Source organism: Trichoderma virens, assembly GCF_000170995.1.
Source record: "Trichoderma virens Gv29-8 chromosome Unknown TRIVIscaffold_6, whole genome shotgun sequence".
Taxonomy (NCBI): Eukaryota; Fungi; Ascomycota; class Sordariomycetes; order Hypocreales; family Hypocreaceae; genus Trichoderma; species Trichoderma virens.
Window position 1 is genome coordinate 3,172,154 of NW_014013743.1, and position 13,569 is coordinate 3,185,722.

The 13,569-nt window shown below is 49.3% G+C and overlaps 5 protein-coding genes across 5 annotated transcripts; 3 read left to right on the plus strand and 2 right to left on the minus strand.

Annotated features, from left to right (window-relative positions):
• Positions 1 to 398: 398 nt before the first annotated feature.
• Positions 399 to 5,250, plus strand: TVC8 (glycoside hydrolase family 18 protein; the record flags this gene model as incomplete). The annotated part of the gene is made up of 6 exons (XM_014101919.1): positions 399 to 1,897; positions 1,959 to 3,604; positions 3,669 to 3,986; positions 4,066 to 4,451; positions 4,519 to 4,609; positions 4,697 to 5,250. 6 exons carry the CDS (start codon positions 399 to 401, stop codon positions 5,248 to 5,250), a joined length of 4,494 nt encoding a protein of 1,497 aa, XP_013957394.1.
• Positions 5,251 to 5,872: 622 nt separating this feature from the next.
• TRIVIDRAFT_29138 (uncharacterized protein) lies at positions 5,873 to 6,964 on the plus strand (the record flags this gene model as incomplete). The annotated part of the gene is made up of 1 exon (XM_014101797.1): positions 5,873 to 6,964. The coding sequence occupies one exon, from the start codon at positions 5,873 to 5,875 to the stop codon at positions 6,962 to 6,964; it is 1,092 nt and encodes a 363-aa protein (XP_013957272.1).
• An 828-nt stretch (positions 6,965 to 7,792) lies between these two features.
• On the plus strand, positions 7,793 to 8,528 carry TRIVIDRAFT_222335 (uncharacterized protein; the record flags this gene model as incomplete). The annotated part of the gene is made up of 3 exons (XM_014101798.1): positions 7,793 to 7,894; positions 7,971 to 8,453; positions 8,502 to 8,528. 3 exons carry the CDS (start codon positions 7,793 to 7,795, stop codon positions 8,526 to 8,528), a joined length of 612 nt encoding a protein of 203 aa, XP_013957273.1.
• Positions 8,529 to 8,690: 162 nt separating this feature from the next.
• On the minus strand, positions 8,691 to 10,853 carry TRIVIDRAFT_149967 (uncharacterized protein; the record flags this gene model as incomplete). The annotated part of the gene is made up of 1 exon (XM_014101799.1): positions 8,691 to 10,853. The coding sequence occupies one exon, from the start codon at positions 10,851 to 10,853 to the stop codon at positions 8,691 to 8,693; it is 2,163 nt and encodes a 720-aa protein (XP_013957274.1).
• A 708-nt stretch (positions 10,854 to 11,561) lies between these two features.
• TRIVIDRAFT_53815 (uncharacterized protein) lies at positions 11,562 to 12,986 on the minus strand (the record flags this gene model as incomplete). Its single annotated transcript, XM_014101800.1, has 4 exons — positions 11,562 to 11,806; positions 11,887 to 12,475; positions 12,546 to 12,671; positions 12,741 to 12,986. The coding sequence occupies 4 exons, from the start codon at positions 12,984 to 12,986 to the stop codon at positions 11,562 to 11,564; spliced, it is 1,206 nt and encodes a 401-aa protein (XP_013957275.1).
• Positions 12,987 to 13,569: the final 583 nt, after the last annotated feature.

Sequence of the window (13,569 nt, forward strand, 5' to 3'; positions counted from 1 at the left end):
ATTTTTTAGCGCTGACTTAAAACCGTGAGAATACTGCATATTGGTCTTCATTGTAAATGCTAAAGGGCTTTTTGCTGTCTGTTCATCCAAAAGGCTGAGTCGGGCTGAATGAGTCCTACGCTTGAATGGAAGATGGAGCCTTCAAGTAAGACCGAGAGGAGTTGCCTCGCGGAATGTATCCGAATGAAGCTCCTGGTCAACTCCTCGCATCTGAAAATTCTACAATAAGTAGACCACACAATCGCTGGGCAAGCAATTCCACTTCAGCCCTCAACAGCGGTGCAACTTGATTAACTTTGTCAAATCATCGTCTGGGTCCAACCAACTTTTGGTAGATTTTTTTTTGGTTGGTGTTTTCCTTCCTTGTTTTTTGTATCAATTCTATCTTTACCTTCGAGATGCGTTATGAGCCGCAAGCCCTGGTATGGGCGTTGCTGGTTCGTAACGTGGTTGGATTTGCTGCTGCAAAGAATGCCCCGGATGCCTTCTATTCTACTCTGAGGCCTTGCCCGGCAGCATGTGACGGCAGTCCTCAGAACTGGACAGTTTATACATCACTTAAGCGTCTTGAAGTATGCACAGAGCCTATGCTTCTAGATTTTGCCATCTACAACCCATTGGAAGATCCCAAAACCACTACCAAGCTGAGGACTTGCACGTCTGGAGATTCCAAAGATAATCGCAATGGTCTTTTATCAGAAACGAAGACCAAGTCTCACAAGCGTGATATCAAATACACATTTAAGAAAAACGCTTGCATTACTGCGGCTGAGTCCAAGGTTGATCTTGACTTGGCAATAAGTGTTAATCAGGGTCATGCTGGCATCGACAACCTTGAGGCCGCTTTCCAGAATGTGAGGCATTACATACAAGATGCCGTGCACTGCAACACCAAATTCCTCGTTGGATACAGTCAAGGGGCTGCGGTTGCTGTCTACAGCGGTGCAGCCATTGATAATAGTCGCACCGTTCCTTCAGTACTTCAACAGATGGAGAAAAGATTCCAGAGCGCATCCCCCTCAAATGCCTTCGCCGAGCTTTGCAGTGCAGATCGTAATGCTGATTACACCTTTGGTGTCGCCATTGATACCACGGGCGATATTGCAGCTGTTCAGAAGGCTGTTGCCTCCTGGGCTAACGGGACTTGTTTTGGCGACGGAAAATCTAGCAGCAAGCTCTCGGGTGTCAGCATCTTTGAAGCCCCTCTTATCCCTATTGCTCAATCGGGCTCTGGAAAGAAGTCTACAACCAATGTAAACTCTGTCAAAACTCTCAACGCTAGGGGAGACTGCTCGACTATTACTGTTGTAGCTGGAGATGGGTGTGACACTTTGGCTACCAAGTGCGGCATTTCCGCTCAAGATTTGTCCAAGTTTAACCCATCTCCTACTCTCTGCTCTGGTTTGCAGCCCGGAGAAAGAATTTGTTGCACTGCTGGCACTCTACCGGACCTTACTCCCAAACCAAACCCTGATGGCAGCTGCGCCAAATATACTATCCAGCCGAATGATTTCTGTGCACAGATTGCTGCCGCGAATAGCTTGACTGTTGACCAGCTTGAGGCTTTCAATGACAAAACCACTTGGGGCTGGAATGGCTGCAACGATTTGGCAGCTGGCATTAATATTTGCCTGAGTACTGGCTCTCCCCCTTTGCCTGCTCCCATTCCCAACTCAGTTTGTGGCCCTGTCGTCCCCGGAAGCGCTGCTCCCAAGGCTGGCCAGGCATTGGGAGACCTCAACCCCTGCCCTCTAAATACCTGCTGTGATGTTTGGGGCCAGTGTGGCATCACGCCTGAATATTGTACTCCAGAGCAAGGGCCAACTGGCAACCCTGGCACTGCTCCTCCTGGACACAATGGCTGTGTGTCCAACTGCGGCACAGACATTAAGAACAAGTAAGGCATTTGACCTGTATGATAACAAAATGGGACATTACTAATGGAAGACGTAAATTAGTGGTGCTGGTCCCAGTAGCTTCATGAAGGTTACTTACTACGAATCATGGGCCTGGGACCGACCTTGCCTGCACTACGCAACTAGCGACCTCAGCAGTACTGACTATACTCATGTTCACTGGGGATTTGCAACCATCGACAGTAATTTCAATGTTGTTATTGACGATCCCTACAACCAGCTTCCCAGCTTCTTATCACTTCCTCAGAAAAAAATTGTGTCCTTTGGAGGCTGGGGCTATTCCACTGATCCCGCTACCTACGAAATCCTGCGAAGCGCAATGACCCCTCAAAATGTCAATACGTTTGTTAGCAACATTGCTGCTGTCCTCAGAAATGGCTGGGACGGTGTCGATATTGACTGGGAATATCCCGGGGCGCCCGACATTCCTGGGATCCCTCCAGGATTGGCATCTGATGGTCCCAACTATCTGGCTTTCTTAACTAAACTTCGCGCTGCTCTTGGCTCTTCAAAGTCTATCTCCATCGCTGCTCCTGCTTCATACTGGTACCTTAAATCGTTTCCAGTCGCTGATATGGCACAACAGCTCGATTATGTTGTCTATATGACTTATGATCTCCATGGTCAATGGGATTACAACAACCAGTTCTCCCAGGAGGGTTGCCCCGCTGGAAATTGTCTTCGCAGTCATGTCAATTTAACTGAGACAATGTATGCCCTTTCTATGATCACCAAGGCTGGCGTACCAAGCAATAAGATCAATGTTGGCGTCTCGAGTTATGGTCGCTCCTTTGGACTCACTAACCCGGCCGCGTGCCAAGGTTCATTCAGCAACCCCGGCTGCACATTCGTTGGTCCGGACTCGGGAGCTACTCCTGGTGTCTGCACAAACGAAGCTGGTTACATCGCCAACGCCGAAATTGATCAGCTCTTGGGCAGTGGCCAATACGTTTTTGACACGCCTAGTGATTCGGACATGCTTTTTTACGGAAACAACTGGGTGGCTTATATGTCTGATCTGACTAAGAGCTCACGTACAAGCAAGTACAAGGGCTTGAACTTTGCAGGAACTGTAGACTGGGCTGTTGATCTACAAAAGTATACTGTCGATAGTGGCAGTGGTGGTAGTGGCGGTGATATTATCCATTATCCCCCGTCTATCTGGCAGAATGGAAACCCCTCAATTACATGCGATGACTGCACTATTGTGTTGCCTCCATCGCCTCTTGCGACGCCCATTACAGTAACATACACTGTGTACACATCTATTCTTGTATCTCAGCCTGGAACGACCGCGACAGAACAGACTTCATTCGTCTTGCCTCCATTCACAATCTCCTCGGTGCCTTTCTGGCCCATTACCATTCACCCCGGAGCCCAATCAACCACGTTTACGCCGTTACAGAGTATCATGCCGCCTTCAACAGTTATTTCCCTACCCAGCAGTGTTGTTATCGCACCGCCTCGTAGCGGCACTTATCTGCCCTTCGCGACAGTCGCCACTCCAACTGCCGCCCCTGGACCCCATCCCTCCAACACCATACAAGATTGCTCTCAGTGGTATCAAGATGCTGACGGCGATACCTGCGCTAGCATCGCACAGAAATTTGGCATCTCTCAGAGTGACTTTAAGCAGTGGAATCCGAGCCTTGGGTCGTCATGTAGCCTTATTGTTGGGGACTATTACTGTAAGCTCCTCACATCCCAATTCGATTAACGCTGCATGGTGCTAATGTAGTATATAATTTGCAGGCGTTCAAGAGGCTAACAACGGCGCAATCGTTTGGCTTACTTCTCCAACCTTTGGATCTAACAGCCACACGCAAACGATCCAGCCACCTGCCACAAAATCTATCGATATTGAGCCGCCCATCCCTCCGATTGTATACGTTCCTAAGCCGCCTGTGCCACCCCCCGTTCCAGTTTGCACCGTCGGTTGTGGTGTTTTGGACTGCGCTCTCTTTGGATGCGGTGGTGGCTGCGGTACATTTGGCTGCGACGGGGGTTGTGGAATCGGCTTCTGTGGAGGTGGATGTGCTCCTGGTGCATGTGGACCGGGATGTGGTTCTGGTAAGAAACCATTTTATAGCCATCTATATATCTTCATACTCTCCATGTCTATGTTCTCAATACTAACTTGTGTGGCTAGGTGATTGCTCAGTCTCTGGCGGCGGCGGTGGCTCGTTCCCACCACCACCAGGGCCTCCTCCTCCTCCTCCTCCTCCCACGGATGATGATAACTACAAGCCACCAGTTGCAGACTGCCAAGCATTGACTGGAGTACCAATCGTTCCGCCTCCGTTTAGTCCGCCATCCGACCCTACGGAGCACGAATCTGGCCCGGCAGACACTGACTCTAATCACTTCGATAACCAAAACCCGCCTACTACGACGGCTAAGCCTACTAGTAGCTCGCCACCACATGCAACCACGATAACTACGAATGGAATGGCGTGCACTCTTATCTCAGGATCGAACAATCCTGTATGCACTCCCATCGCCACACCGTCACCAAATCCTGCTGGAACAAATGTGGTATGTCTTTGAACCTATCCCAGTAATACATTACGCAGTATATGCTAACAGAATCTTATTCTCATAGCATGTCAATAAGGGTTGTGTCCTTATCAACGGCAGCCCACGATGTAGTAGTGACTCTGGCCCTATTGCTAATGTGTACCAAAATTTTTACAGTATGTGGTTTCAATTTTTACTTTACGAACAAACAGATGCTGCATTCTATGATATGATGAAAAGGAGAAACTAACTGGGTTGTTTAGACGTGGCATCAACTCAGGGTCAAGCATCCAGTACCGCATTAATTCTCTACGGCTATGACTCTTCTGATCCTTACTCCACTCAACAAAAAGCAACTTGCCAAATGAATGCACGTTGGCCATCCGACTATGGTGATGTGTTCCTGGGTGAGGATGGGTATCTATATGATGCTGGTGGTAATAAGATTTTTGATCAGCATTGTTCTACGCCAGATGTCAACAACCAAGGCCCCACCATTAACCCTTACAGAGACCCTCGGCCAGCTGCTTCGTGTAAGCGAGAAGACGACGTTATCGCTATTGGATTTACCATTCGAGCAAAGGACTGGATCACCGATGGTGGCGCCGCATTGAAGAAACAGGTACAGGGCTGCGGCGCGGTAACTCTGTGGCAAGCTGGGACAGATAACGAAGTGGAAGTAGACGGCTCGTTCGCCAATATTGGAAGCTTTAGGGCTGACTTTGCCGTTTCCTTTGCTCTGCCAATTACATTTAAAACAGGTTGTGTTGGAAGGGCTATCGGAAGTGCTGGCGGACCGCAGGGTAACTTTTGCTAGTAAAGTACAATATTTTACTGAGTTTTGGAAGCTGCCTTTTTGGCAAATATAATACAAATGGCTTTTACCAGCGCTTACACTTGCGGATAAATACATTGTTTACTAGATGCCTCTTGCAGTTCTCAAATAGCCTATGTAACGAACTAAATGAAGAAAGCAATTGACGGGTCATTATGGTGTGTATGACGTTGTAAGACGATGTTTTCTTTAGATAAAGATTGGCAGTCTGCGGCCATGTTTAGGGTGACTTTACACAAGAAGCAAGTTATTGGCACGATGCGGTATCCTAATGTGCGATACTCCCCGACGTGCCGAGCGCAACGCTTGCTAAGTGGGATGACTCATAGCGTTCATCAACGTGTGTGAGGAGAAAGTTTGGAGTATGATGCTAAAAATGCGATACTCCGCGAATGGAATAGTAGGCGATGCTATCGTAGTTCCACGCGTCCGCGGGGGGCTGGTCTTATTGTCTCCCTCTCCCCCGGATTTAAAGGCTGGGTTTACCTTTATTTGACTACAAATATCGTGACACGGTATCTACAATTTTACTACCAGTGATAAACGCCAGTCTTTGACAAAAGGTATCAGGCTCAAAATCATGACCATGTCTATGCCCGACCTCATGATACAGTGCCAATGCGGCGCTGTATCTCAGAACGCTAGGCTCCGAAAAGGGACGCCTTTGTCTTTGTGCCACTGTAACACTTGTCGCCACTTGACCGGATTGCTTTGCACTTCATATTATCCCGTTGAAGACTTTCATACGTCAGATAGCATCCGAGTCTATTCCATCTCTGCTCGGTCTAACATTTACTTCTGCACCACGTGTGGCTGTCATGTCGCCCGGTCCCGAAAGACCACGCAAGGTCCTCTTGAATGGGATGTTGCAACCGGGGTTGTGGTGAGCTCGACGCAAGACTTGAATCTCACTTACGAATCCCACAAACACGTACAAGACACCCAAGATGGGGGAATCTCAACCTGGATTGATTTGACGGGTCATCGCCAGGTGGATCAGCACACGATGTTCCGAGGGGAGGACTGGCTCCACCAAGAAGATACAGGGGTAGCCGATGACTTGCTTCATGGATCTTGCGCATGCGGTACTGTCCGCTTTGAAATCACCCGACCAGACTCGGCGAGCCGTGAGCCAAGCCGCTGGTTGCCGGATCTCACGTTTCCCGACAAGACAACCCCCGACAGCATCAAGCAGAACCCATCCGACCTCAAATGGTGGATTCCCAACGACGGATCCAAATTCCTCGCGGGCACCTGCGTTTGTCGATCTTGCCGTTTGATTTCTGGCTTCGAGATTCAGACTTGGGCCTTTGTGCCGAGATCAAACATATCTTTTCTAGTCCCTGGGCCTGGGCCCGGTCAAAGTATCACGCAGCCACTTGACTTTTCAACACTCCCACGAGGTATTTTGCAGACTCACAGTTCCTCGCCCAATGTGCTCAGAGATTTCTGTGGTAAATGCGGTGCAACAGTGTTCTGGCGTGAGAAGGGCAAACCAGACGTTCTTGATGTTAGCGTCGGACTCTTTCAGGCGCGGGAGGGTGCCAGAGCCGAAAGCTGGCTTGAATGGTGGACGGACCGTGTAAGCTTTTCGGAAGAAGTGGGAACCGGCCGTACTGGATCGATAGCAAGAACTGCGTCGAATCTCGTCCAGGCATTAGAGGACGGTTTGAAGGTTTGGAAGCATCGTGAATAAAAATGATGCACTACCACATATTCGATTATGCGCGTAGCATGGGGAAAGACGGAAATATTTGTTTTTAGGATGAGAAATCTAACAAGGATCACTACAAACCAACCAAAAATAGTTGGAGTTGTTGCGATGCTCTTACCTGCTGCGAGGGGTGACTTGATATTTAATTTATACCACATAAAAAAAATTGAACAATGGGCTTTCAATTAGTTAAACAGGCTGTTATCCATTTACGGTTACTTACTCTATCGGCCTGTTATTACTATAAAAGTCAGGTTATAACGCAAGGTTGTTTTGCCAACTATCATACAGTTTAAGGCAGAATAATAGCAGCTTATTATGCAGCGGTTAGTATCACAAGGAAACTTATGTATAACCTAAACTGGGTTTTAATAGAGCGAACTAGCATTCTGGGCTAGCGCTACTGAAATTCTCCTTAACCCTTCGTCAAGATAAAAGTCGCCGACAGAAAAGACAATGCGAAACCAGCCAGGCGTCTCAGATCCAAAATCGTTTCCAGATGCAATGAAAATTTTGCGCCATAATAAAGAATCAGTCATCAATTGGCCAACGTCTTCATCTTTGGAAATCTGGTGACAGCTCTTATAGATTTTTCCTAGATCAACTCAGAGGGAAAACGCCGCGCGTAGACACCCGCACCGCACCAGTAGTTCATGTTATTACAAGGCGCGCCGTTCGACCCCGTGAGCCCACTAAATTTTTCACCTGTCCCTCTCCAAGTTTGCTTCATAAGCACACCCGAGCATCAGTCTCTTGCTTGTTTCTACCAGCTACTACGGCAAACCGCATCACCATCTCCATTTCACAATCATGGAGGCATACGTTCGAACCCTGTCCATCCGTGACCTTGACCAGTGTGTGGAGGTGGAGTCTTCAGCCTTCCCGCCCAACGAAGCAGCTTCCCGCGATAGCGTTTGTGGCCCCAACCCCCGAATTCTTTTCTTCGAGCATTATCGCAGTTGAAACTGGGACTTACGGGAACGTGTAGATTGAGTATCGCCTGACGGTCTGCCCAGAAGTCTGTCTAGGGCTATTCATCAAGGGCAAAGCCAGCCCCTCCGCCAAACTGCCAGACAATATCCCCTACCTATCTGAAGCTCCCGAGTGTGAAGATGGTAAACTCGTTGCTCACACTCTCTCGACCAAATCAACCATTCGGTTTGTGAAGGAGGAGGACATGTCTTTTCCTAGCAATTGGAAATCCAACCCTCTGGCAGAGTATGACTCCGGCCATAAAGCGAATGGAAGAACCATTGCGCTCCACGCACTAGCCGTTTCACCCGACTACCAAAGACGCGGTTTAGGCAAGGCGTTGATGAGGTCTTATATTAAATTGATGAAAGAAACCAACCGAGGGGACAGAATATCAATTCTAGCACATGATCACCTCATCCCTTACTACGAAAGTCTGGGTTTTAGAAACCTTGGCAGGAGCGATTGCAAGTACGCTGGAGAAGTGTGGAATGACTTGGTATGTTAACATGCCCGCTACTTCTTGACTTGTCTAATATGATATTAGGAATGTGAACTTTCTTCACCCTGCTAAGCCGTTTACGTTTGTGTGCTATCGCGATGTGCCTAAATGCCAGTTTTATAAATATTTAATTAAATACCTTTCTAGATTTAAAGATAAAAATCAAGGTATTCGCTCGGTTACAATCAAATCTCATACAAAGAGATCCAGGTTGTTACTTGCGGCACTATTACACTAATTTGAAGCACCTCCTGCTACTCGCATCTCCAAGCTATCCAAACTCGACAAAATAAGTTTTCCAAGTTGCCAGTGCTGCCGTCGCTGAAAGACTTTCCTGGCCCACGTCAATGCTCCCTCCACATCTCCATCATGAATGCTAATTGCTTGCATTGCACCTAAAATTCCTCCCTGAATAAGGTTCCAGGCAATCAAAAAGGCTCGATATGCATATAAAGCAATCCACGGTGCCTCGGAATCAGGTGAGAGTGTCGAATCCAGATAACGTAAGAACCAGTCAACGTGTGGCTGGATAGCTCTGGTAGTGTTGGACTCGCACAAGATTTCACAAGAGGGTGCCAAATAATCCGATTTGCTCAGTACCGCATCCATACTTCCTTCCACTATGCCACTAGTATGTGACGGCGACCACATATGCAGCTCAATCATAGCAGCCTCCCATGTCGCCTCACACAACGCCGCGTGTATTGTGTTTCCAGCTCCAGGTTGCGGGTGGATAAAGGGGCTGAGAGCAATGAGCGATGACCTCAGAGGCTCGATCCTCTCCATTGTTAGTTTTCCCGTCATAGTAGACCAGCCAGATACCTCGCGAGCGCTAGAGATTAGGAACTGTGTAATGTTGATCGCCCCGTAGGGATCAAATGCTGGAATGGAGTCGAGGTCCGCTTCGGGGGATAGAAACCGCCGGATAGCGTCTGTATATAGCATCGATGGGCCGGGATGATGCCTCGCAACAAGCTGCCGGTGCGCCCATTCGGCGGCTGTGGATGCCGCCCAGTAATCTTCCGAGCAGGGCAACTCGTGCTTGAATTCCAGATGTGAGATTGAGCGGGGGATGGACAGAAATTGATACCAGAGCGCATCAATCTGGTGCACGGCAAAAAGGGTTCGTTTGTGAGACTCGGCCTTGATGAATTCTCGCCACAGCGACTCTAGATTTTCCGTCGTGCTGCACTGCATTGGCATTGGTTGCATTAGCCCTCCAGCACGAACAAGAGAAATCATCTTGGAGTGCATCCTGAGCCCATATGTCGAGTCGTTGCCGCATAGATACATGATGGCACAGATCTGCAGCAGTAGATACGTCTGAACGGCGGGGATATTGTGTGTCGTATCATCCGCACTCTCTTCTTCAGTGGCCATGAGGGCTCGAGCTTGATGGTAGCATCGCGCAGACAGCCTGGCGCCTGAGCCTGCCTGGTCGCTGCAGTCTGGATCCTCGCCGTATTGGTAGCCAAGAGAAAGCATGCTGAGGACCAAGTGAGGAGCAGCAAGTGTGGCATCAAAGGTGGGTTGGTGTAGAAAAGGGACAAAGTGGGAGACGTAGGTGAAGAAGAGATCGCAGCCCTTGGTGGTCTGCAAGACGGAGGGATACCAATCGTCCTGTAACCGGAGGGGGGTATTCGATGGTAACCTATCCGGGATATTGTGATTGAGGTCAAAGCTGGGCCATTGGATGTCAAATGAAGATGGAGGCGAAATTGCCATCGAATGCATTGTGGCGCTAAATTGCAGCGGAGACTTGAGAAATGTCTCTCCCATCAACAGGCTCTGTTCCAAGGAAGTTGTAACTTGTACAGTATCATCTACACATGTCGATTCGGTCCTGATCAAGGGCAGTTGCGTCAACTGGGCCGCGATAATTGGGCTATTGCCTCCTTCGGAGCTCGTAGGCGCGCCTCTCGCAAGGCACATGCTTTCTGCGCAATCTGGATGGCCATGATTGGTACGACAATGTGAATACTGTAGCTCTGTGTGCCATAGTCCGCCATCAACGTCTACTTCGCCTTCATCGCTCGACTGCTGACGGTGAGAACTTTGCCGACTCGTTGCAGAGGATGGAGATGGCGCCTCGTCTCCTCCCTCACATTGCCCTTCATCACCCACTTGCGTTTCTGCCGCTTGTTGGCATCGCCGCTTTTTGGCAGGTCGTCTCTCGCTGTGCTCCGGGTGTTTCCTCTTCATATGACGATGTCGTAAATCGTGACGCGAGAAAGTGACCTCGCAGACACCACATGGCAGCGCCACCTTCTCATGAGAACGTTCATGAAGTGCAGCATGTCGCTTAAGATTCTCATGTCTGGTAAACCGGCTTTGGCAAACGAGGCATTGGAACGGACGATAGGCTGGGACGCCCTCGCCGGCGATGGAATGAATCATGACCCAGCGCAGTGTTTCTGAAGTGTGATGATGCATCTGTCTTCACTTGGAGAGATCGGAACTACAAGTCCCACAAATTCCTTCCCTTCCCCCGCATGAGAAGGGCCCGCAGATACGGGGATTGATGCATGCTTGCTTGGCCTGGTTAGACTAGATGTGTCTCCTTTAAGCTGAATGGCCAAATCGTAATTGGCTGATCCATAACACTAACACAGTCGAGCCTTTTCCCCAAAACGATGCCGAGTTCTTGGAAACGATGCAACAGCGGACCGGAGTGATTCGCTGACTAAATTTCGAAAAGCTTCGAATACGAGCAAATTAGTTGTTAAAGCAGGATGAAGATGCATTAAGGCCAGAACATGTAAGGCTGAGCCGCGGATGCCGGTCCAGCTGGTCTCAGAGTCCCTTATCTTCCTAAGGTATGCTGCTATCTTACATTGCCTGGATCCACCGAGTGCTGATAATGACTGGAGCATGGCGTTACAAATCTACATGCAGCTAAACTATCTTGATAAGGCAAGGGGCAGATGTTTCGAAAGATAAAGGATGATTTTACGCATTCTTTATATAGTACGATCTCTCAGAATTGCTAGGTACGTCATTGCCATCGGGAAGATGGGACATTATCAGATTTGGTAAGTTACATAATACAGATATCTATTGCATACAGGTGGAGGTTTGTCCAAGGCGAATCGGTTGACTGCCTCTTTAGACAGGCAGGAGAACCTTGACTCCCATATACTCTCGTTGATGCATGAGTTTTCCCTCGACCAGCACTTGGTGTACCCCAACTCGGTTATGCTCCTGATCCGTTGGGTCGGTAGCCGTGGAGATTTGGATCTCGCGCCATTCGCGGTTCGTGGGCACAAGCTTGCCTTTTGCTGTGCGGTCCCGAAATTCCTTGTAGACGCCCTGCTCCTCGACGCAGCCCTCGCGTTGGATAAGCGGTGATTCTGTAACGAGAGCAAGAGCGGTTAGCTATACGCGTTGTGCCTCGCCCTTTCTAGTTACATTTTGTTAAAGTCCTACTCACCTTTCGCAGGAGCCATGCGCAAATCGCCGACGGAACTGTTAAACAGCACCAGAGAGAGGCGCTCTTCGTGTAGTTGGTCCACCGGAGGCTTGAACACACGGTGGCGCGTGGCCTTGAAGTGGCCGCCAGAGACAATCTCCAAAGTGTCGCCAATATTGATGACGAGAGCTCCAGGCTTGTAAGGAACGTAGTACCACTTCTCGTCGCGGCCCCAGATCTGGAGGCACGAGATGGGAACGGAGAAGAGCAACGTCGTCAAGCCAAAGTCGGTATGGCCGTGCATGCGGAGGCCCTTTGATGCCTCTTCGGTTTCTTTCCTTACAGGACGAAATAGCGCATGGCGGAAGTATCCTTCACCAGTTGGGCTGCCATGTGATTGAACATTTTCCCAGAGATAATCGTCGGGTAGTTCCAAAACGCGCGAGAAGACGGTGAGTAGCCGCCGGTTGACGGACTCTGTAAGGTAGTTGCAAAACGCCTCGATTTCATCCATGAATGGGTGCAAACACGTTGGGGTACGGTTGGCATCTTCCCAATCAGGCTTGTACCAATTGAATTGTTCGATGCCATCAGGAGGTCCACGGTGGCGCTGATGGAGGAGAGACAGAGAGTAAGCGTAAGAGATCCCACACATGTTGTCGATTGGGATATTTCATTACCTTGAACCCATAAGGGTGCTTGTAGCCAGACCACACACCTGTCTCGGGATTAAAGAGAAGGCGATCCTTGTCCTCCTCGCTAATGTTGTTGTACAGGTATTGCGCAAGAGCGAACTGTCGGTGGAGCTAATTCAAGAGACGGAACAGCATAATTAGTGGCTTCTTCGTTTCATTATGTGACCTTGTCTCCCTTACCTGCTCTAATGAAATGCCATAGTTTTCGAGGAAGAGGAATCCATCATCGCGAATAGCAACCTTGACCTGTTGGATGAGGTTATCTACAACAGCTGGATCGTCCGAGTCAAGCAACGATAGATCAATAGATTTGAGCGTGGCAAAGTTCTCCTTCTGCTTCGTGATGGGAGGTGGAACCCAATCCGGCACGAAGGGCTTGCCTGGTAGGTCGGCAGCAGGTGGTTGGAAAGGAGCGGCGGGTGCCATGACTTGATGTGATGGAATGTGTCAACGAGATATTCGTGCTAGCGGCAGATGATAGGGGACTATCCAATTGTGTAGGCAACTGCCTCCTTTTAACTCTTGGGCGAGATGAATATTTGAGGTGCTGTGGCAGGCTGTGTCGATGCTGCGCTCCTCTCTTTTCCTCCCAACGAGCTCCTTGATCATACGAGACGACGTAAAAGCGGACAAAGTCAGACCATAGCAAGTCCTGCACCGAGATCAGGACGTGCTCTACCTCGATCCCCCGCCTTCTCCTCAACGCCAGCCATTTGCCCCTCCCCTAGATGATCGCCATGCTGAATGCTGTAGTGCTGTATCCCATTGCCTAGATCACCGTACTTTCATGCGCCACCTCACCCCATTGTCCTCCTCCCATATCTCGTCCTCTTTGCGCTAGGAGAGCTCCTCCGTCTATCTAAACGTTTACAGTGAACTTGTCAGTCAATTCTCCATGACGGGACTTAATCATGATTTACAGTGGAGACGGCCGGGCGATGCCGGCCACTTAAGTGTGCCACTTTACAGAACCACCGATCAGATAAGGTAGCGGAGCTGAATGATGCCG